The sequence below is a fragment of the Cetorhinus maximus genome, chromosome 10 (assembly GCF_964194155.1).
Source record: "Cetorhinus maximus chromosome 10, sCetMax3.hap1.1, whole genome shotgun sequence".
In the NCBI taxonomy this organism is placed as follows: domain Eukaryota; kingdom Metazoa; phylum Chordata; class Chondrichthyes; order Lamniformes; family Cetorhinidae; genus Cetorhinus; species Cetorhinus maximus.
Window position 1 is genome coordinate 93,738,358 of NC_135888.1, and position 22,902 is coordinate 93,761,259.

The following is a 22,902-nucleotide window of genomic DNA, read 5'->3' on the forward strand; positions in this document are numbered from 1 at the left end:
TGTCCCAGGGCACTGCGGTGAGGGCACTTCAGTCACTGAAGGAGCTGGCAGAGACAGAGTGCCCATGGTGCCAGCAGTCAGAGGACTGCAAGGGACCAGGCACATGCTCAGTCGGTGGCTGATGATGTGCCTCTGGAGTCATCCGCGATGCAGCAAACACAGCAAATGTGGCCGGGTGTGTGGGAGCATCTGGTGAAGATACATGACGCTATGCTTGGCTTGGTCTCCGTGGTGGAGGAGTCTACGCAGACTATCGCCGATGCAATGAGCCTCATGGCCGAGTGCCATGCGTCCTCCATGGAGAGAGTGACGACTCTCGTGGAGTGGCTCCTCCAAGAGACCAATCAGGGCTTCCTGGGGAGGCACTCGGACCAGCAAATCCTCACATCAGCATTGACCTCAGCTGGTCAGTGCCAGTGTGGGAGATGGTCTGGGCACCAAATTTCCCAGCTCAGTGCCCATCCATCCATGGTGAGCAGGGAGGTCCGAAGCAACCTCACTCGGCGCAGCAGCTGCCTGTCGTCTCTGCGGGCTCCTCTCAGGGCGCTCCGGATGAGGGCAGCAGCTCCTCCGCCCCTCTGCCAGTGAACGTTGTATCCAATGAGGCTGCGACGACTGGGGAGATGCCAGTTGTTGGAACTGGCCGCTCCTTTCCAGGCGGGGCCAACACAGGCTCCACGGGCCAGAGGATGGCTGCCAAGGTCATCGAGGCCAACAGCAGGGTCATCAGGCTATCTCAGATGCCCCCAGCGAGGGGGCAGCACCAAGATGTAGCACCCAAAAACGTAAACATAAGGCACCTTAGGCACACCAGGGGTTTATCACTGGTGCTTTTGTGTTGGCCCGCAATTAGGTCTTTATGAGTTGGTGTGATGTTTAACACCTTTGTCATTTTGTTTTCTTAAGTTTCTTTTGTTATAATATTAAATTCAGACAAAGCACCATGGCTGAGGGTGCTTCTTTTCTTCTGCAGGTGGGTGATTACCAATAATGTTATGAGTGATTTGTGGGACATTCAGCTTTATTAACAAGGTCCTCAGTTAATGTTCCTAACCAGGCAGATTTTGCAGTCAGGTATCGAGTATGGAGCCTGCAGCCCAGGCTTGTCCTGGAGGTTGATATGTGGTGTGCTAGCTGAAGGCTCGTTGGATTAAAGCCTCCTGGGTGTCCCTGCCTCCCTGGAGTATGCTCGGATCAGCATCTACCCCCTTAGCATTTCCCTGTGCATGCTCATCCTCGGACTCACTGCTGGACTCATCATGTGCAGCCGCAGCCACTGCCACTGTGTCTACATCTTCATCGTCCACAGCATCCCCCCTTTCCAGCACAAGACTGTGGAGAGCGCAGCATGCAACCACTATCAGTGACACATAACCTGGGGGTAGTGGAGTGCGCCCCCTGAGCGTTCCAGGCATCGGAAGCGCATTTTGAGAAGACCGATGGCTCTCTCCACCACAGCCCTTGTGGAGGCGTGGCTCCTACTGTACCGCTGCTCAGCTTCTGTTCTTAAATGGCGGAGAGGCGTCATGCGTCACCTTCTGAGGGGATAGCCCTTGTCATCCAGCAGCCATCCATCCAGCCGGGCTAGAGCACTGAAGAGCCCCGGCAACTGAGAGTGTCTGAGGATGTAGGCATCATGGGAGCTGCCTGGGTACCTTACACAGACTTGTAGAATCAGCATCCTGTGATCACACACTATCTGCATGTTCATGGAGTGGAAGCCCTTCCTGTTGACGAAGGCATCAGGCTCACCTGCTGGTGCCTTGATGGCCACATGTATGCAGTCTATTGCACCCTGGACGTGGAGGAAACCAGCAATGGCTGCGAAGCCTCTGGCTCGCTGTGTCTGGCTTGCCTGGTCCCAGCGGTAGTGGATGAAGGTCAAAGAATGCCTGAACAGAGCATCTGTAACCTGCTTGACACAAGTGTGGACAGCTAATTGGGAGACACCGCAAAGATTACCCACCAACCCCTGGAAGGATCCAGAGGCATAGAAGTTGAGGGCATCTGTGACCTTTAGAGCCACTGGCATGGGGTGTCCACCCATATAGTTCGCAGAGATCTCAGGCCCTATCATCTGACAGATATAGTTGACTGTATCCCTTGAGAGACGGATCCTCCTATGGCACTGCACCTCAGACATATTGAGGTAGCTGCTTCGGCGTCTGTATACCCTGGCAACAGGAGAGTGGTGTCTTCTGCGGCCCCTTCAGCCTTGGATTACCTCTTGGCCCTGCATCCCTTATAGCTGCAGCTGTCCTCCCAAAGATGGCTCCCCTGGAGGTTGAATGTGCACTCCTGGCCTCCTCCCCCTTCTAGCCCTCCCTTCCTCCCCAGAGGAGATGCCTCCAGTGAAGAGTTCAACTCCCATTCCTAGGCTAAGGGAAGGATTCCCCATTGTAGAGTGCTGACCTGAAGGTTGTGAGTTCAGTCCAAACAGCTGGTATGCATTTTGAAGTATTGCAGATCACACGGACAAGTGTCAGTAACTTTGAATAATCAATATTTGACAGAGCACACTCGCGACGACAGTGAGCCCTCTTATTCTGCCCGTGGATGAGATTTATGCAAATGTGTCCTACCCACCTGCCCCTTACGCCCATGCGCCAACCAAAAGATTGCACAGGCACCAAAAAATCGCCGCCGACTGGCGCCTCAAGGGCCTTATGTGGCCCGTTAATTAATGGTGGGCAAGCATCGGAAAATTCTGCCCAATGTAAAAGTTTTAAGGTGACAAGAAAAGTAGTGGTCAAATCTTGAACAGATTTAAAGGTTTGAATACTAATAAAGCTCACAGGCTAAGATAAATCATCACTTGACACACCTAAAAAAAATAGTTCAATAACAAAGCCCTCTTGGGCAACAACCCAGAAGGCTCAAGTAAGCAATTCATCCAGAAATAGCTGTGCTCATGTGATAATCCCTTTTAAGTGTCACAAACCTCAATAGGTGATATCGCAAGTAAAGTACCAGCCAACTCACAGAAGAATTTGAAAATAGTGGCATTTAACACATATCTGCCCTAAACTGGAAATACAGCAAACTACTTGTGATCTCAGATCCTCTTGTAAAAGTAAGTGGCTGATGGGAAAGAAATTCACAAATCATAAGTGAATTTCAACACAAATTGTATCAATTATTTCTGAACAAACACAGTATCTGGCTAATCTTTATCCGAAAAACCTTTCAGAATATACACACAAGGAACATTGGAATAGGAATAGACCAGTCAGACTCTCAAGCCTACTCCACCATTCAATTAGGCCATGGTTGATCTGTATCTCAACTCTATTTACCTGCCTTAACTCCAATGGTGCACTTAAGATAGTTTTTATACAATTGTGCCCATGGACAGAATTTTACGGCCACTCCTGCTGGCGGGATTTTCCAGTCCCACCAAAGTCAACAGACTTTTGAATGGCTCACCGCATTTTACGGCCCTGGCCCCGCCCCCACCATGATAGGCCATAAAATTCTGCACCATATATTTCTGTTTCTTTCCAATAAGTTTGACATTTGTTAAATAACCCTCATTTCTACAAGTCATAACACTGAATTAGATTACACATTCATTTTTTTCAATAATCATTCAACATACCATGACAGAGAGATGGAAATCTTGCCAGGTAATCATAAACTTTGCTTTGCAATGAATATTTTTATTTTTTATTTGTTTGTGGTTATTGATGATTAACCACAAACAAATAAAATATATTACTTTGGTAGTTATATAGTATATTAGTTATTTGGAGTATATTAATGGTTATTGATGTACTCCAAACAACGAAATTGGAAACCAGTTAGATTCCTAATTCCCCAAGAATACATATGTTAAGAACCATTGTAAATTCACACTAAATTAAAATCTATAATCCTATAAAAAGCAAAGAAAAAGATTGCCAAAAATTATTTTATTGCACTTAAATTTAAATCTTCACCAATACTCATAGTGCATTTAAATGCTTGAATACAGTAACCTATTATCCAGTAGTATTTTCAATTAAGTATGTATTATCACACTTCAGGCACAGATAAAATAAATGATTTAAGCATAGAATTATATAGAACTAACAGCACAGAAAGTGTTCATTTGGCTCAACAAATCTGTGCCGGTGTTCATACTTCACACAAGCTCCTCGCACTCTAATCATTTCTTCCCACCCTATTCAGATCCTTTCTCTTTCAGGCTTTTCTTAAATTTCCTTATATGATATGGTTCAACCATTTCATGTGGCAACAAGTTCCATGTTTACAACATTTCCCTGTGTAAATAAATTCCTCTTAAATTACATATTTGATGTTAGTGGATACCCTACATTTACTCCTCCTTGTTCTGGACTTACCTATAATTGGAACAGTTCTTCCACATCCACTGAATTGAAACCCTTCATATTTTTAAAGAGGCCTATTAATTCAACTCAATAATAATGGAGAGTGGGAAGGAAAAGGGGTAGAGGAAGAGGAAAGGGTTGTGAAGGGTAGCTTTTGTGGTCAGCTGTTGTCCTGCCAAGTGTAACAGAAAGAGTTGGACATAGGTGTGGTGGTTTATGGGGGAAAGTGTCAGGCATCAAGGAAAACGTGATCATGCAGGGTGATGATGGGGGGTGTCTGATCAAGGGGATGGACACAGGCAAGCTTAGTGGGCTGGAGGAAGCACTCCTGCTCCTCTTGACCCACAAGAAGTGCTGGAAAGGCACTTACCTGTTCCATCCAGCCGTTCTCGCCTCCCTTCACCTTTCGGATTTCCCGAGGTTCGGGAAACCCGGCTGGCCAGCGTTAAATCTGCAACAGAGATAAAATCTTAGGCATGCAGCCTCATTAAAATATTTTAACGACCAACCTGCCTCCACAGAGCAGAGCAGTTAGGTGCCAATCCCAGGTAAAACTGCAAGTGAGCATATTGAAGTTGATTTGGGGTCAGTTTTCCCATTTTAATATTTGTTTTCAATCCTCATGGCTATATCAAAATTGTGTTACTACATTTAATAATATATATATCTATTATACCAGATTTCTTTGTACCTCTACTCTATTTAGTTTCTTACACGACAAGGAATAAGTGATGATCTTATTCCTTCTACAAAAATGTCTCCTGGATTTTAGTCCAGTCTTCCACATTATTAGTTATAATACACAATTTGGTACCATCTATAAATATTAACACCATACCTCCAATTTCAGAATCCAAATCATTTTATGTATTGGTGGACAACAGTGGTCTCAATACAGATCCCTAGTGGGACATCACTTCCCACTTCCTGCAGCTCCAAAATACTTCCCTTAACTTCTATCCTCTGCTCTCAGTTTATTTGGGCAATCTTAATCTATTCCACTACCTGGCCACTGATTCCACACGCCCTAACTTTTTCTTAAATGTGACATTCTACTCCAGTCAAGCCTCTTTTGTAGTTTTTCAGGTAATCTATTATCTTCTATTCTACAAATGGATGGTCAGTACACTTATAGTACAGGATATTTAAATATAGGAAAACATGATCTGAATTGTTCTCTCATTGGTGGATGAGCAGATAGCCAAAGCTAACACTTTTGCTTTTGCCGCTGCCGCTAACCCACAGCAAATTTCTTTCTGGTGTTTTCATAATACACATAGGTTGGTAATACGGTTACTTATAGGTTCCCAGCCACTAGGATGAAGCTGAATCCAATGCTGCACCCGTTTAAGGGCACACAGGTTTCTGCAGAGTGGCAATTAAAATGTCAAGCAGCCTTGAGGGTGTCAATAGTTAAAAGGGCCAACAGATCCTTGGAGAGATATGTGGCAGTTCTCTTGATGGAAATAATTCCTGCTCACCCGAGCCCACAAGGAAAAAAATTCTTTACAAGGCACTTTCCATGCTGTATCCCTTCTAACCCTATCTCCTGTTTCTGGCAGGTTTAGATTGTCGGGTATGCAATCACTGCTTTGCCATTAGAGTCTCAGATTAAACTAGCAGATTGTGGTCCTAATGACATAATTAGGGTTGAATCTTCATATTTAAAGAAGACCATGCTGTCTTTGGGCAGCTTTCTTGTTGCCTGTAATTTAATGTTGTAGTTGGCCAGATCAGGGTGGGAAAGGAAGCCCCCGCTCAACTTTAACTGCCCACTGCCTGATTTCTACCAGTTGAGAGAAGTTAAAATCAAGTTCAATATTTTTATGCTACTTTTGACATGCATTGCTGCATCTCACTTAATTACTATTTTCCCTTTTAGTTCATTATTGTCCTGAAAGTTGATGTGAGTTGGTCAATCCTTGATATATTAATGTTAATAGTCTGGATGGATAGGTAACAATGCCTAATTTGCCAACTAGAGGGCATGTAGTCGACTCATGCATATCACCGTGAGGTCACAAGTGGGGCCATTTGCCAAGTATTGCACTGATCATTTTCCTTCACAATTCTTCAGATAATGAAGCAGTCCCACATGCAGCAAGACATAGACAGCATCCAAGCTTGGACTTATAAGTGGCGAGTAACATTCATGTTATACAGGTGCCAGCCAATGACTATCTCTAATCCTCACCATCTCCACTTAATATTGAATGGCTGAATCCCCACAAAAGCAATAACTTCTGGTCCCAATTGACCAGAAACTCACTGGACCAGTGATATAAATGCTGTGGCTACTAGAGAAGGTCAGAAGCTAAGCATTCTGTAATGAGTGGCTCGCCTCTTGACTACCCAGAGCCTCTCTGCTATCTATAAGGCACAATTCAGGAGTGCAATGGAATTCTCTCCACTTGCCTGGGTTAGTGCTGCTCCAATAGCACTCAGGAATCTCAGCACCATCCAGATAAAGCAGCCCATTTCATTGATAGACCATCCACCATTTTAAACATCCACTCCCTCCACCACTAACATTTCATGGCTGCAGAGTGTACAGGATTAAGCCACAAAGGCTTGAGTGACAGCAACTTCAAAACACACAAGCGTCATTATCGAGAAGGACAAAGGCAGCTGGCAATTGGGAACACTATTATCTCCAATTTCCTGTTCAACACAGCATCCCTGCTTAAACATGCATCGCTGTTCCTTCATCATTGCTTGGTCAAAATTCTAGATCTTCCTACCTCTTCAGCTCATGGGCTGCAGTAGTTCAAGAAGGTGCAAACATATTCTGAAAAGCAGCTGGAGATGGCAATAAGCACTGATTTAACCAGCAACACCCATATCTCAAAAGGTAAATAAGGAAAAAAATCAATAACCATTGACAAATTTCAGAGTATCAGAATGCTATTATAGTAATCGTCATCTGATATATACAGTAACTCAAAACATATTTCCAATTCTGTACCTGATATTTACTTGAAGTCAGCAAGAGAGCAAGGTTGGCGGAGGAGGATGTTTAGACTGTAAACACGGAACTAAAGATTTCCCTCATGTCCTGTTAAATTTAATGGCAGGACTCCTATTAAATGCTTGCGACAGATTTCCCTCACAACAACCACCCAGATTGACATGTGAATAAGCTTGATGTGCTAGAGTAAGCACTCCTGCTCCAACTGTCCCACCAGCAATGCATAAAGGCATTTTCATCATGGATCCAGATCTTCTTCCGTCATTTTACCTGCTGGGATTCCTGCATCACAGCAGGTAATTGCATATATTAAAAATAAAAATTGAGTTAACAACGGGGTATGCAACCTCCATAAAAGATTTTGGGGCCCAACCCCCCTCTCCTTGAGCTTTAACATTTCCGCTCAATTACGTTCACATTGTTTATAATGTATGTTCTAATTTCAACGTTGAGTAAAATGCCAAATAAGACAATCCACGCGGCATACCTGAAATGAATATTATCATGAAAATACAATAATTCTCATGATATTATTGTGATTTATCGTAAAAGTGGGTTAATAGTGGGGTTTGGATTAGTTTCTCAGTGTGTTGTTTGGATTAGTTTCTCAGTGTGTATGTGTCTGTGGGGGGGGATTTAATTGAATTGGAGACAGCTGGTCTGGAGGCTTTGAGTTATCAAGAAGAAGCTAGGTTTGAAATGCTAAATACATAAACATGGCTGAAGTTTTAGAATGTGAGGTGTAAGGATATTTGCATTTTTAGATAAATTAGGTTAGTCTGAATTTCAAAGAGGTGGTAAGATGTTACATCTAGCCAGAAGAAGCAAAGCCAAACAGTTACAGATAAAATTAGTACTATGAAAGATTTATATTATGAGAAAAGTAAAGTTGCAAAGACATATTGGGACAATGGAATTTGCATTAAAAAGGAAGAAACATGTATAAATGAGATGAGGCTGTGTGTAATAGGAGAAGGCATTCTAAGATCTAACACAAGTGTGAAAAGCCTCCAGCCTCTGTGCATCAAGTTGCTGTCAACAGGAACCGAAGCTGAGAAAATTCACTTTGAATTCGACTGTCCAGGGTATTGTGTAGTTTTGCCTGGGTCTGTTTAAATCTATTGTTTTTACTTTTGCCTTAACGGGTGTGTAACTGGGAGCCAGATTATTTAGGGGTTTTAGGAGTTATTATAATAGTAATTTGTAGACTTATGTATGTGCTTGAAATCTTTTCTTTTGTTACTAAATGTTTAATTTCATTTTCTAAAAACCTCTGAAGTTGCAGTAGTCTTATTACTTCTGAATTAAAGGCATGCGTCTTGAAATAAAATACAAATTCAAAACAGTTGTGACCACATGATCAAGTTTCCCTCGTGAATTTGATCCACCTGGCACACATCATCTGCCACATCATAACAAATTGGGGGCTCTTTGCGGGATATTTGAAATTCCTTGATTGGCTTGGGGTTGGTGAATCTTAAGGTTACGAGAGTACAAGAGGCACTTTGAATTCAGGAGTTGGTGTGAGATATTTTTAAAGTGGTAAGACTACAAAATGGCTGTTTGCATGGCTAAAACTTCTTTGGGAGTAGAAGATTATAACTCTGATTAGGTTACAAAATGTATCTAAGGGCAGGTAAAGGAGTTGGCGGATAAGTTATAGTTGAGGTTACCTGCAGGGGCAAAGAAAGCAGACACAGTTGAAGTGATAGCACAGCATTTAACGTTTGAAGGGATACCTGCCACTAGCGAGTCACAGCTGGAGGTAGTGAGATTTCAGTTGGAAATGAAGATGCTTGAATTTGAACAAGCAAAGGAACTAAGAAAATTTGAATTGGAGGCAAACAAAAAAGGAAAAGAATTGGAAATGAAAAAACTGGAACTAGAGGCAGCGGGAAAAGAAAGGGGAAAAGAAACGTTATTTCAAAATAAATGGAAATGCAAAAACTTGATCTCCAGGGGGGAAAGTTAGCAATGGAAGAGGGAATAAAGGAATGAGGCAGAGAGTATTGGCTTAAAAAGCTGGATTTTAAAAAGGAGACATCAGATGCTGAGGAAGGTTCTGATGATGAGAAAACCTTTAACCTAAAACCTAGTGGGGTATGTTTAAATTTGTGCAAGCTCTTCTGAAGCTTGAGGGAAGATATGTGGAGGCGTTCTTTATTTCATTTGAGAAGAAAGCTAAACAGATGAAATGGCCACAGGAAAACAGGGCATTGTTGTTAAAATCCAGGTTGGCGGTTTATGCTTCACTGTCAGAAGAAATGTCGGTGGACTATGATGTAATAAAAAAGGCTATTTTGAGTGCTTATGAGTTAGTTCCTGAGGCATACAGGCAGAAATTTAAGAATATGAGAAAACAGCCTGGGCAGACTTATATTGAGTTTGAGAGAGTAAAACAAAGTAACTTTGACCGGTGGATATGGGCTTTAAAATAGAGACAACATATGCAGCTCTTAGAAAATTAATTCTTTTGGAAGAATTTAAAGATTCAATTCCTTCGGCAGTGAGAACTTGTGGAGGAACAGAGGGTTAAAATGGTAAGAAAAGCAGAAGAGATAACTGATGATTATAAGCTAGTTCACAGATCTAAGCCTTTTTCCTGTCACCCTTTTAAATCTGAGAAGGATAGAAAGAAGGAACGTGAAAGGAAGGTAGGTAGTCAGGGAAGAGGAGTAGCTGGAAATTCCCAGGAAGTTTTTTTCTCAGACTAAGAAGGAAGGTGCGGAGGGTAGAAGTGACACTTGAAAATTGAGGTGGTTTCATTGTAATAAAGGTGGGCACACAAAGTCAGTGTGCTGGAAATTATAGGGAAAATCTGTTGGAATTATTGGGATGCAGAAAAATGTTGGAAGTAAATGTACTGTGGGTTCTGAGGTTCAGGCAGAGGAAAAAGCAATGGTTTGTGTACAGGTAAAACAGGAAGAATTAGTAATAGGTAAAGAAATGGGAACGTGTTCACAACTTACCCAAGGGAGTTCTGAGGAGCAGATTGCAGAAATGTTTAAAGATTTTTTTATGTTAAAGGGAAGTCTTTCCATGTGTACAGGGGATGGAGTAGGTAAGGATATCAAAATTTTAAGAGACATAGGGGCTAGTCAATCCTTAATGTTGTGGGATCGTGATATTTGTTGTTCAGTGGGAGTACTGCAGGAAAGGGGGGTTAATAAGTGGGCTTCATGGAGATGCTAACCCTATTCCATTGTGGAAGGTACATTTAAAGAGTAAGTGGAAAGCAGGTGAGGTGATTGCTAGAATAGTTGAAAAATTACCCATTGCAGGGGTTCAATTTATTTTAGGTAATGATATAGCTGATGTGGGTAGTGCCTATGGTAGTTGAGCAGCCTGTAGATGTGTTTTCAACAGACATGTTGCAGAAAGAGCATCCTGGATTATTTCCAGTTTGTGATAACAAGATCACAGGCTCACAGGTTGAAACAGGAAGAACAGGAAGTTAAAAGGCAGAGAGAAGGTGTTGAAGCCTAATTAACTGACACTGTTTTTGATAAGATTGTTCAGGAAGGAAGAATGGAAGATAATGGAGCTCAGATATTTAGCTCAAGGCAGTTGGTAGAGTTACAGAAAAAGAATACGCAAATAAGACAGTTATGTCAGACAGCTTACTCAGGAACAGAGGCAGAATGTATTCCAGAATGTTATTACCTTAAGTGTAATGTGTCAATGAGAAAATGGTGGCAATATCATGTTTCAGCAGATGAAAGCTGGAGGGAGGTGCTTCAGATTGTTATACCATTTGGATATAGACATGAGATCCTCTGAATAGCTCATGAAATTCCAATGGGGGGGCATTTAGGAATTAGAAAGACACAGGCAAAAATACAAAAAATATTTTTATTGCCCTGGATTGCATAGAGATGTAATCAAATTCTGTAAAACATGTCACACATGTCAGGTGATAGAGAAACCACAAGCAGTGATTAAGCTGACACCTTTAATTCCAATTCAGGTAGTTGAAGAACCTTTAACTAGGGTCATGATTGATGATGTAAGACCCCTCTCTAAGATTAAAAGTGGAAATCAGTACTTACTGGCAATAATGGATGTGTCTGCAAGGTTTCCTGAAGCGATACCTTTGAGAAATATTACAACAAAGAAAATTGTGGAAGAGTTGACAAAAATTTTTACAAGTTATGTTTTACCAAAAGAAATACAATCAATCAGATCAGGGTTCAAATTTTGTGTCACAGCTGTTTAAGGAAGTAATGAACAGATTGGGGATAAAAGAGTTTAAGTCAACAGCTTATCATCCTGAATCACAAGGGGCTTTGGAAAGATGGCATCAAACTTTAAAAACTATGATGAGGGTGTATGGTCAGGTCTATCCACAGGATTGGGATGGGGGAATTCCATTCTTGTTATTTGCTATTAGGGATGCTCCTAATGTACCAACTGTTTTTTGTCCTTTCGAACTAGTCTCTGGTCATGAGGTAATGGGACCACTGAAATTGATTCAGGAGAGAATGGTGGGTCAAAATTCAGAAACTACTCTCCGGAATTATGTATCAAATTTCAGAAAAAGATTGGACAGAGCATGTGAGTTATCCAGGAAACATTGAAAGGTATCACAGCAAGTGATGAAAGTGAAGGCAGACAGGAACGTTACAGCTCGTAGTTTTGTTGCTGGGGGAAAAGCGCTAGTTTTGTTACCAGCACTGCGTGACTTGTTAAAGGCAAGGTTTAGTTGGCCTTACAGGGTTGAAAAGAAACCGAGTGAAGTAAATTATTTAATAAATATGCCAGATAGAAGAAAGATTCAGAGGGTGTGTCATGTAAATACGCTTAAAAAGTATTTTGACAGGGAAGAGGATCAAAAAGAGGTATTAGTGGTGGTAGATACAGAGAAAAAGGTAGAGATGGATGATTCTGAAATTGAGTTTCCTCTAATCAAGTTGGATAATGAGGGGGTATTTGAAAATTTAAATATGGTATTGAGTTACCTTCAAGACCAGTGTCAAAGTGATTTGGAGAAGCTATTGTGTCACATAAAATTATTTGTGGGAATAAGCTAGGGAGGACGAATTTAGCTATACATGATATGTGTGTAGAAGTTTTATCTTTGATAAGGCAACATCCTTATAGATTAAATCCAGCAAAGTTATCACAAGTACAGAACAAAATTAAATTCATGCTTCAAAATGATGTCATTGAGTCTAGTTGCAGTAACTGGAGTTTGCCTATTGTGATGGTGCCGAAACAGATAGAACATAAAGACTGTGTGTGGACTATCAAAAGGTGAATGCAGTGACAAAAGCTGATTCATATCCTATACCACAGTTGGAAGATTGCATTGAGAAAGTGGGACAATCAAAGTTTATCATAAATATTGACTTGCCAAGAGGTTATTGGCAAGTATCATTAACAGGGAGAGCAAAGGAGATAGCGGCTTTTATGACACCAGATGGACTATATCAGTGTAAAGTCGTGCCGTTTGGTATGAAAAATGCATCTGCAACATTTCAAAGACTGACACACAAAGTAATTGCAGGACTGAGCAATTGTGTGGTTTATATTGATAACTTGTTAGTTTTCAGTCAAATGTGGGAGGAACATTTACAACATCTGGAAGAATTGTATTGTCGATTACAAGGAGCTAATTCGGAGATGAACTTGGCTAAAAGTGAATTTGCAAAAGCGCAAGTTACATATCTAGGCCATACCACTGGACATGGTAAGGTGCTTCTGAGAGATGTGAAAGTCAAGGCTACCATGGATTTCCCTGTGCCTACAACAAAACGAGAAGCTTTGAGATTTCTGGGCATGAGAAAATTTTACTAGAAATTTGTACTAAATTTTAGCAGTGTGGTTGCTCTATTGATTGAACTATTAAAAAAGAACAAGAAGTTTCAATGGACATAGAAGTGTCAGAAGGCATTTGACAGCTTGAGAACTGTATTGACTACAACACCAGTTTTGGTAGTACCCAATTATGCTAAGCAATTTAAGTTGGCCATTGACGCAAGCAATATAGGCCTTTGGGTTGTATTGTTACAAGAAAATAACACTGGAATCGAGAAACCAATAGGGTATTTTTCACAGACTTTGAATGTACAACAAAACAGATATTCAACAGTCGAAAAGGAGACTCTGGGTCTGGTGTTAGCATTGCAGCATTTTGAGATTTATATTGCAAACAATTTATCAGAAACAATTGTTTATACTGACCACAATCCTTTAAAGTTTCTGGACAAATTTCTACACAGAAGTGCAAGTATGTTCAGATGGAGTTTATTACTGCAACCATTTAATCTACAGATTATATATGTGGCTGGACGAGGAAATCTAATGACAGATGCATTGTCAAGAGTCTGAAGCTCAAAGGGAAGATTGGACATTTAAAAACCTGGACTCTGGGCTGGAATAATTTCTGTTGATACCAACAATTTGTAAATATATTGTTATGTTAATGCATGCATCTGGTAATGTAATAGCATGAGCATATAGATAAGTATAGGAAGTAATGTAAGATGGGTTAATAAAATGAAGTCATTTTTTAAAATTTATGGCAGTTCATTTCCCAGTCATGGGGGGGGGGCATCATGAAAAGATAATAATTCTCATAATATCATTGTGATTTATTGTAAATAGTGGGTTTGGATTAGTTTGTGTGTATGTATGTGCGGCGGGGGGTGGTATTTAATTGAATTGGAGACAGCTGGTCTGGAGGATTTGATTTATCAAAAAGAAGCTCGGTTTGAAATGCTAAATACATAAACATGGCTGAAGTTTTAGAATGTAAGGTGCAAGGAACATTTACATTTTTAGATAGGTCAGGTTAGTTTAAATGTCAAAGAGATGGCAAGATGTTACACCTAGCCAGAAGAAGCTGAGCCAAACAGTATATTTATTTTTCCCAAAGGTTACTGATAAAATTAGCACGATGAAAGATTTATATCATGAGAAAAGTAAAGTTGCAAAGATATATTGGAAAAATGGAATTTGTATTGGAAAGGGAGAAGCACGTATAAAGGAAATGAGGCTGTGTGTAATACGAGAAGGAATTCTAAGATCGAACACAAGTGTGAAAAGCCTCCAGCCTCTGTGCATCAAGTTGCTGTCTACAGGAACTGAAGCTGAGGAAACTCACTTTGAATTCGACTGCCCAGGGCATTGTGTGGTTTTGCCTGGGTCTGTTTAAATCTATTTGTTTTTACTTGTGCCTTAATGGATGTGTAACTGGGAGCCAGATTAATTAGGGGTTTTAGGAGTTATTATAGTAGTAATTTGTAGACTTATGTATGTGCTCGAAACCTTTTCTTTTGTTACTAAATGTTTAGTTTTGTTTTCTAAAAACCTCTGAAGCTGCGGTAGTCTAATTACTTCTGAATTCAAGGCACATATCTTGAACTAAAATAAAAATTGCAAAACAGTTGTGACCACATGATCAAGTTTCCCTCATGGATTTGATTCGCCTGGCACACATCATCTGCCATGTCATAACAATGTGCCATATTGTCCCACATTTTGATGATGCATAAATCTCTTTCAGAAATCAAATTGAAAGCAAGGCTTAATTTCACACACTGATGCTTTACTTTGCAATGACTCATGCACTCCTTGTGTGTGCAACAAGATGCAGCAACAGAAGGTACTTGAAAGATGTATTTGCAAAATGCAGTCCTTATTCAAGCTCATATATAACAAATGCTGTTACAGTCTGACCTGTACAAGTAGACTGTGACCAGGTGCTAGGAGGCCAATGCTGCTGTGCACTAATCTGCATCAATTAGCTGCATATGTATACATGTACTCTGGCTAAATTACATATATCTTTTCAAGATAGAATTTTTGACTCAAAACTGTGAGTACAGGTGAATTGCTGTATCCAGCAATGACAAAACTGTGTCACAGTACCAATCACACAAACAGCAGCCGAATATGCAATGGTGTTTAGGTTGGATGCTGTGCCTTATTATAGTACTGAAATCACAGTGTGCCCTGACCTTTCTTAAACAAATTTATTCTGCACACTTGCTGAAAGTCACATCAGGAAACTATCTGCCCACTCATGCTAAGACTGACAGTTTGGAATGAGAAACATCAGCACTCCTACAATCTGCTTTCTCATTGGATCAGCTGCATTCAACAATAGGTTAAAACCTCTGCTTCCTCTATCAGCTGTGTCTCAGTAAGAATCAATAATAAATGTTATTGTTACTCATCCCACTTCTAGGGAATCAACTGCAATGGCTTTTCTTCACACTATCACACTGTTACGTCTGGTGACACTAAAGGATCTATTCTTGGCCCCCTTCTATTTCTCATTTACACATGCCCCTGATCAACAACATCATCCCAAATCACAGCGTTTGTTTCCACAGGTACGCTGATGGCACCCAGAACCTCTACCACCTCTCTTGGCCCCTCCACTAAATCTAAATTGTAGTACTGGATGAGCAGAAATTTCCTCCAATTAAATCTTGGGAAGACTAAAGCAATTGCCTTCGGTTCCCTCCACAAATTCTGTTCCCTAGCTACTGACTCCATTCCTCTCCCTCAAACTGTGAGAGACTGAAACAGACTGTTTTCAATCTTGGTGTAATATTTGACCCCACAATTACTCTGACCGCAAATCCACGCCATCATTAAAACTGCCTGTTTTCACCTCCATAACATTGCCTGACTCCACTACTGCTTCAACGCATCTGCTGCTGAAACCCATGTCCATGCCTTAGTTGCTTTACATTTGACTATTCCAATACACTCTGAGCCAATCTTCTACATTCTACCCTCCATCAACTTGTGGTCATCCAAACTCAGCTACCTGTGTCCTTACTTGCACAAATTTCCCTTCAACCTTACCCCTGTGCTGGCTGACCTGTTCTGATGAAGGGTCAATTGACCTGAAATCTAACTCTGTTTTTCACCACATATGCTGCCTGACCTGTTGAATATTTCCAGTGCTTTCTATTTTTATTACCAACTTCCAGCATTTGCAGTGTTTTGCTTTTGTATGGAATTTAGAACTGCTCCATACTGGCAAATGATTTGTCACACTCCACGATGTCTCCCTTGATGTACTCCTGGAGGCAGTGTGAAGCCACAAAGAGATCTCTTTCCCAGCAACTGCAGGAAGAAACCTGCCTGTGACACCAAAAAGTAGAGGCTGGCAGTGACCAAGGAGGTGGAAAGCACGAGTGTAGTGCTGCACTCATGGATTTAGTAGAGTATAGAAAGCACTTAAGTGACATAAGCAAGCCAGATAAGGTAAGTAAAGTACACCTTCACCAACATCCTGCTTTGCATATCACCTCATCCCCTCACTCTGCTTTCTCAAGTCTATGCCATCACATCACTCCTCATACACATTTACTTACATGCTCACCCACCCTTCTCTTTCTATGCACTTCCTTACATGCCCATCTCCCCTCAACCACTCCCAATCACCCTCAATGCCTCTCCCTTCTAGTCACCCTCACCAAATGTGCTGCATCCAATGGGTGAACACATGCTATTTCACTTACTCATGGGGCTGTTCTTTCCCTTGCTTCAGAAAAAGACAGCACAGAACATAGAGGGAAGGTAGAGAACCAGAGGTGGGCCTCCACATATTTCCTAGTCCACAAGTGCAGAGCAGGCAGCTCCAGAGACAAATGTAGTTGCCCACTGAGTCGGGAGATGTGGATCTCCCAGCTACAGGGTGACATAATTAAATATCAGTGACTCACATGTCAAAAGGCACTCAGTCATGTTGACCTGATTTCCACAGTGAGTGAAATATAATAATAATCATAATGATAACTTGCAACATTTTACTTTGCCAGCACTAATACATATCTTATCTCTGACAGCGCCTTCACATGTACAGAGGTTGATGGAGGTTGTGGGTGACGATTTCTCAGAAGAGCTGAATTCTTCTGATAGTGCACCATCACAGAACCACAGCTCAGATATTCATGCATCGATGCGATGGGTAAGGCAGATAGTTGGGTTTTCACTTAGACTCGCAATTAACTGTGGGAAAGTGGTGGTGGCAGGCACAGGAGTTGACAGGGTGTGTCGGTGAGTACAGCCTCTACAAACATTGCAAGGTTATGGCACAAATGCTGTCCCCTTGGGGACCATCCATGGAAAGGAGAGCAATTGAGTGGCTTAAATATGCAATGCACTGACAGGCCTTCCAAACATAGTGATCTCAAGTGCAAAGAGAATGGAGAAGTCCACCTCATACATGAGTGGGTTGATGTCGCAGAACATTGTGATAATGCATCCTTCTACTGATAGAGTGACCAGCTCTGTGGAATATCAAACGCTCAAATCAAATGAATCCTCGCATTCCTTGACTGTGCATTGCTAGAATGTTGACGTCAGAGTGCGGGGACATGCCCGACAAGCCGACGCGTAAAATGATGTGCGACGACGTCGGGAATGCATCATTAAGATGTTTCGCTCGGCCTGTCAAAGGCCATAGGGAAGTAATTTAGATAATTAACAGCGCTGCCCATGCAACCTTAAGGTTGGCAGGCAGGTGAAGAGCCCAAGCAGTTTTTGCATTTTTCAGGAAACCTCATCCATGGGCAGTATGAGGTTTCCTGAAGGTTTAATAAAATCAATAATTAAACTCTGATAAATTGGCAAACATGTCCCAGCTCATGTGACACTGTCACATGAGGGGACATGAGTAAATAATTTTTATCTTTCTTTATTAAAAAATTTCAATATGCACTTCATCTCTCTGAGGCAGCTCTGTGCCTCAGGGAGATTTCTGTGCTCTTTCGCGCACATGCGCAAAGACACAGGCTCCTACTCTTCCTCCTCCCCCCGCCCATACAGGTAGAGCTAGCACTACTGGCCATGCATCACGCTGGGTGTGCCTTAATTGGTCCGCCCATGTAAAATGGCGGCACCCGCTCCCAACCGACATGCAGAAAATTTTCCTCCATGGTTGGATATGTCTCCCCCCTTAAATAGGAGGGCAAATACTTGGCCTTCACCTTGCAGAGTTGATTTATCTGCAGCAAAGTGCTCTCCAGCACAGTGGTAGCAAAGAAATGCAGCTGGACCGTGAGAGGGTTGATGGCAAAAGGGGACATCAAAGTGGGAATTTTTTTTTATATATGTGTTCATGAGATGTCGGCGTCACTGGCTAGGCCATCATTTATTGCCCATCCTTAATTGCCCTTAAGAAGGATTCCATTCAAAACATTTCCATTTCTCAACAATTGTCTCCACCCTCGGTCAGTGCCTAACAAGCTGCCTCATCTTCCAATGGCCAAGTGTGCTCCTGCACAGATGCAGGTGGAACAACCTTTGGCAGGACCCTCACGGCATCCAAACCCAGTGGCCAAAAGCATCTCAGCCATCAGATGGGCTCTGACAATATTCCGGCAATAGTACTGAAGCCTTGTGCTCCAGAACTTGACGCACCCCTAGGCAAGCTGTTCCAGTACAGCAACAACACTGGCATCTACCCGGCCATGTGGAAAATTGCCCAGGTATGTTCTGTACATAAAAACCAGGACAAATCCAACCCGACCAGTTACTGCCACATCAGTCTACTCTTGATCATCAGTAAAATGATGGAAGGGGGTCATCAATAGGGATATCAAGCAGCACTTGCTTAGAAATAACCTGCTCACTGATGCTCAGATTGAGTTCCACCAGGGCTACTCAACTCCTGACCTCGTTACAGCCTTGGCTCAAACATGAACAAAAGATCTGAACTCAAGAGGTGAGGTGACAGTGACATCAAGGCATCATTTGACCAAGCATGGCAGCAAGAAACCCGCGCAAAACTGGAGTCAATGGGAGTCAAGGGGAAACCTCTCCGCTGGTCGGAGTAATACCTAGCACAAAGGAAGATGGTTGTGGTTGTTTGAGGCCAGTCATTTCAGTTCCAAGACATTACTGCAGGGGTTTCTCAGGGTAGTGTCCTAGGTCCAACCATCTTCAGCTTCTTCATCAATAACTTTCCTTCCATCATAAGGTCAGGAGTGGGGATGTTCACTGATGATTGCACAATGTTCAGCACATCTGTGACTCCTCAGATACTGAAGCAGTCCATGTCCAAATGCAGAAAGACCTGGACAATATCCAGGCTTGGGCTGACAAGTGGCAAATAACACTGGTGTCACACAAGTACCAGGCAATGACCATCTCCAACAAGACCGAATCGAACCATCGCCCTTCGACATTCAATGGCATTACCATCACTGAATCCCGAACTATCAACATCCTGGGAGTTTCCAGTGACCAGAAACTGAACTGGATTAGCCATATAAATACTGTGGCTACAAAAGCAGCTCAGAGGCTAGGAATTCTGTAGCAAGAACTCACCTCCTGACTCCATAAAGTCTGTCCACCGTCTACAAGGCACAAGTCAGGAGTGTGATGGAATACTCTCCACTTGCCTGGATGAGTGCAGCTCCAATGACATTCCAGAAACTTGAAACCATGCAGAACAAAGCAACACGCTTGATTGGCACCACATCCACAAACAATAACTCCCTCCACCATTGACGCACAGTGGCTGCAGTGTGTACCATTTACAAGATGCGCTGCAAGTACTCAAGAAGGCTCCCTAGATAGCATCTTCCAAATCCACGATCACTGCCGTCTAGAAGGACAAGGGCAGCAGACACCCAGGAATCCTCTGCAAGCCACTCACCATCCTCACTTGGAAATGTATGGAAAATTGGACATTTAAAAACCTGGACTCTGGACTAGAATGATTTCTGTTGATACCAAGGATTTGTAAATATATTGTTATGTTAATGAATGCATCTGGTAATGTAATAGTGTGAGTATTTAGACAATTATAGGATGTAAAGCAAGATGGGTTAAGAAAATGATGTTGTCTTTCTAACTTCGGTTAATGGCGGTTCATTTTCCGGAGGCGGGGTGGGGGGGTTGGGAGAGTAGTGGTGAGGGGTGGGATGGGGAGATGTTATGAAGATATAATAATTCTCATAATATTATTGTGTTGTTTGTGTGTATGTGTGTGTGGGGGGAGGGGTGGTATTTAATTGAATTGGAGATAGCTGGTCTGGAGGCTGTGAATTATCAAAAAGAAGCTCGGTTTGAAATGCTAAATACATAAACATGGCTGAAGTTTTAGAATGTAAAGTGTAAAGAACATTTGCATTTTTAGATAAGTCAGGTTAGTTTAAATTTCAAAGAGATGGCAAGATGTTACACCTAGCCAGAAGAAACTGAGCCAAACAGTATATTTATTTTTCCCAAAGGTTACTGATAAAATTAGCACGACGAAAGATTTATATTATGAGAAAAGTAAAGTTGCAAAGATATATTGGAACAATGGAATTTGTATTAGAAAGGGAGAAGCAAGTATAAAGGAAATGAGGCTGTGTGTAATACGAGAAGGAATTCTAAGATCGAACACAAGTGTGAAAAGCCTCCAGCCTCTGTGCATCAAGTTGCTGTCTACAGGAACTGAAGCTGAGGAAACTCACTTTGAATTCGACTGCCCAGGGCATTGTGTGGTTTTGCCTGTTTAAATCTATTTGTTTTTACTTTTGCCTTAACGGATGTGTAACTGGGAGCCAGATTAATTAGGGGTTTTAGGAATTATTATAGTAGTAATTTGTAGACTTATGTATGTGCTCGAAACCTTTTCTTTTGTTACTAAATGTTTAGTTTTGTTTTCTAAAAACCTCTGAGGCCGCGGTAGTCTAATTACTTCTGAATTCAAGGCACATATCTTGAACTAAAATAAAAATTACAAAACAGTTGTGACCACATGATCAAGTTTCTCTCAAGGATTTGATTCACCTGGCACACATCATCTGCCATGTCATAACAATGTGCCATATTGTCCCACATTTTGATGATGCATAAATCTCTTTCAGAATTCAAGTTGAAAGCACGGTTTAATTTCACACACTGACACTTTACTTTGCAATGAGTCATGTACTCCTTGTGTGTGTATAAGATGCAGCAACAGGAGGTACTTGAAAGATGTATTTGCAAAATGCAGTCCTTATTCAAGCTCATATATAACAAATGCTGTTACAGTCTGACCTGTACAAGTAGACTGTGACCAGGTACTAGGAGGCCAACCCTGCTGCGCACTAATCTGCATCAATTAGCTGCATATGTATACATGTACTCTGGCTAAATTACATATATCTTTTCAAGATAGAATTTTTGACTCAAAACTGTGAGTACAGGTGAATTGCTGTATCCAGCAATGACAAAACTGTGTCACAATACCAATCACACAAACAGCAGCAGAATATGCAATACTGTTTAGGTTGGATGCTGTGCCTTATTATAGTACTGAAATCACAGTGTGCCCTGACCTTTCTTAAACAAATTTATTCTGCACTCTTGCTGAAAGTCACGTCAGGAAACTATCTGCCCACTCATGCTAAGACTGACATTTTGGAATGAGAAACATCAGCACTCCTACAATCTGCTTTCTCATTGGATCAGCTGTATTCAACAATAGGTTAAAACCTCTGCTTCCTCTATCAGCTGTGTCTCAGTGAGTATCAGTAATAAATTTTATTGTTACTCATCCCACCTTCCAGGGAATCAACTGCAATGACTTCTCTTCCCACTGTCGCACTGTTACTTCTGGTGACACTAAATGATCCCAAATCACAGCGTTTGTTTCCACAGGTACGCTGATGGCACCCAGAACTACCTCACTACCACCTCTCTTGGCCCCTCCATTATCTCTAAATTGTAGTACTGGATGAGCAGAAATTTCCTCCAATTAAATCTTGGGAAGACTAAAGCAATTGCCTTCGGTTCCCTCCACAAATTCTGTTCCCTAGCTACTGACTCCATTCCTCTCCCTCAAACTGTGAGAGACTGAAACAGACTGTTTTCAATCTTGATGTAATATTTGACTCCCTGATTACTCTGACCACATATCCTCAGCATCACTAAAACTGCCTGTTTTCACCTCTGTAACATCACCTGACTCCACTACTGCTTCAACACATCTGCTGCTGAAACCCATGCCCCATGCCTTAGTTACTTTACACTTGACTATTCCAATGCACTCTGAGCCAGTCTTCTACATTCTACCCTCCATCAACTTGAGGTCATCCAAACTCTGCTACCTACATCCTTACTTGTACCAATTCCCATTCAACCTTACCCCTGTGCTGGCTGACCTGTTCTGATGAAGGCTCGATTGACCTGAAATCTAACTCTGTTTTTCTCCAAGGATGCTGCCTGACCTGCTGAATATTTCCAGTGCTTTCTATTTTTATTACCAACTTCCAGCATTTGCAGTGTTTTGCTTTTGTATGGAATTTAGAGTTGTTCCATACTGGCAAATGATTTGCCACACCACATGATGTCTCCCTTGATGTACTTCTTGAGGCAGTGTGAAGCCACAAAGAGATCTCTTTCCCAACAATTGAAGGAAGAAACCTGCCTGTGACACCAAAAAGTGGAGGCTGGCAGTGACCAAGGAGGTGGAAAGCACGAGTGTAGTGCTGCACTCATGGATTTAGTAGAGTATAGAAAGCACTTAAGTGACATAAGCAGACTAGATAAGGTAAGTACAGTACACCTTCACCAACATCCTGCTTTGCATAACACCTGATCCCCTCACTCTGCTTTCTCAAGTCTACACATCACATCACTCCTCATACACATTTACTTACA

The 22,902-nt window shown here is 41.8% G+C and overlaps 1 protein-coding gene across 3 annotated transcripts in view; it reads right to left on the reverse strand.

Annotated features, from left to right (window-relative positions):
* Positions 1 to 22,902, reverse strand: part of LOC144685840 (protein phosphatase 3 catalytic subunit alpha-like) — a 492,753-nt gene that overhangs the window by 270,696 nt on the left and 199,155 nt on the right. Inside the window, exon 3 of one of the 3 annotated variants that reach the window (XM_078550784.1) lies at positions 4,702 to 4,782. The exons of the other annotated variants lie outside the window; for them this stretch is intronic. Within the exon in view, the coding sequence (XP_078406910.1) occupies positions 4,702 to 4,782 (81 nt within the window). The remainder of the gene's footprint in view (positions 1 to 4,701; positions 4,783 to 22,902) is intronic. 3 annotated transcript variants of the gene reach the window in all.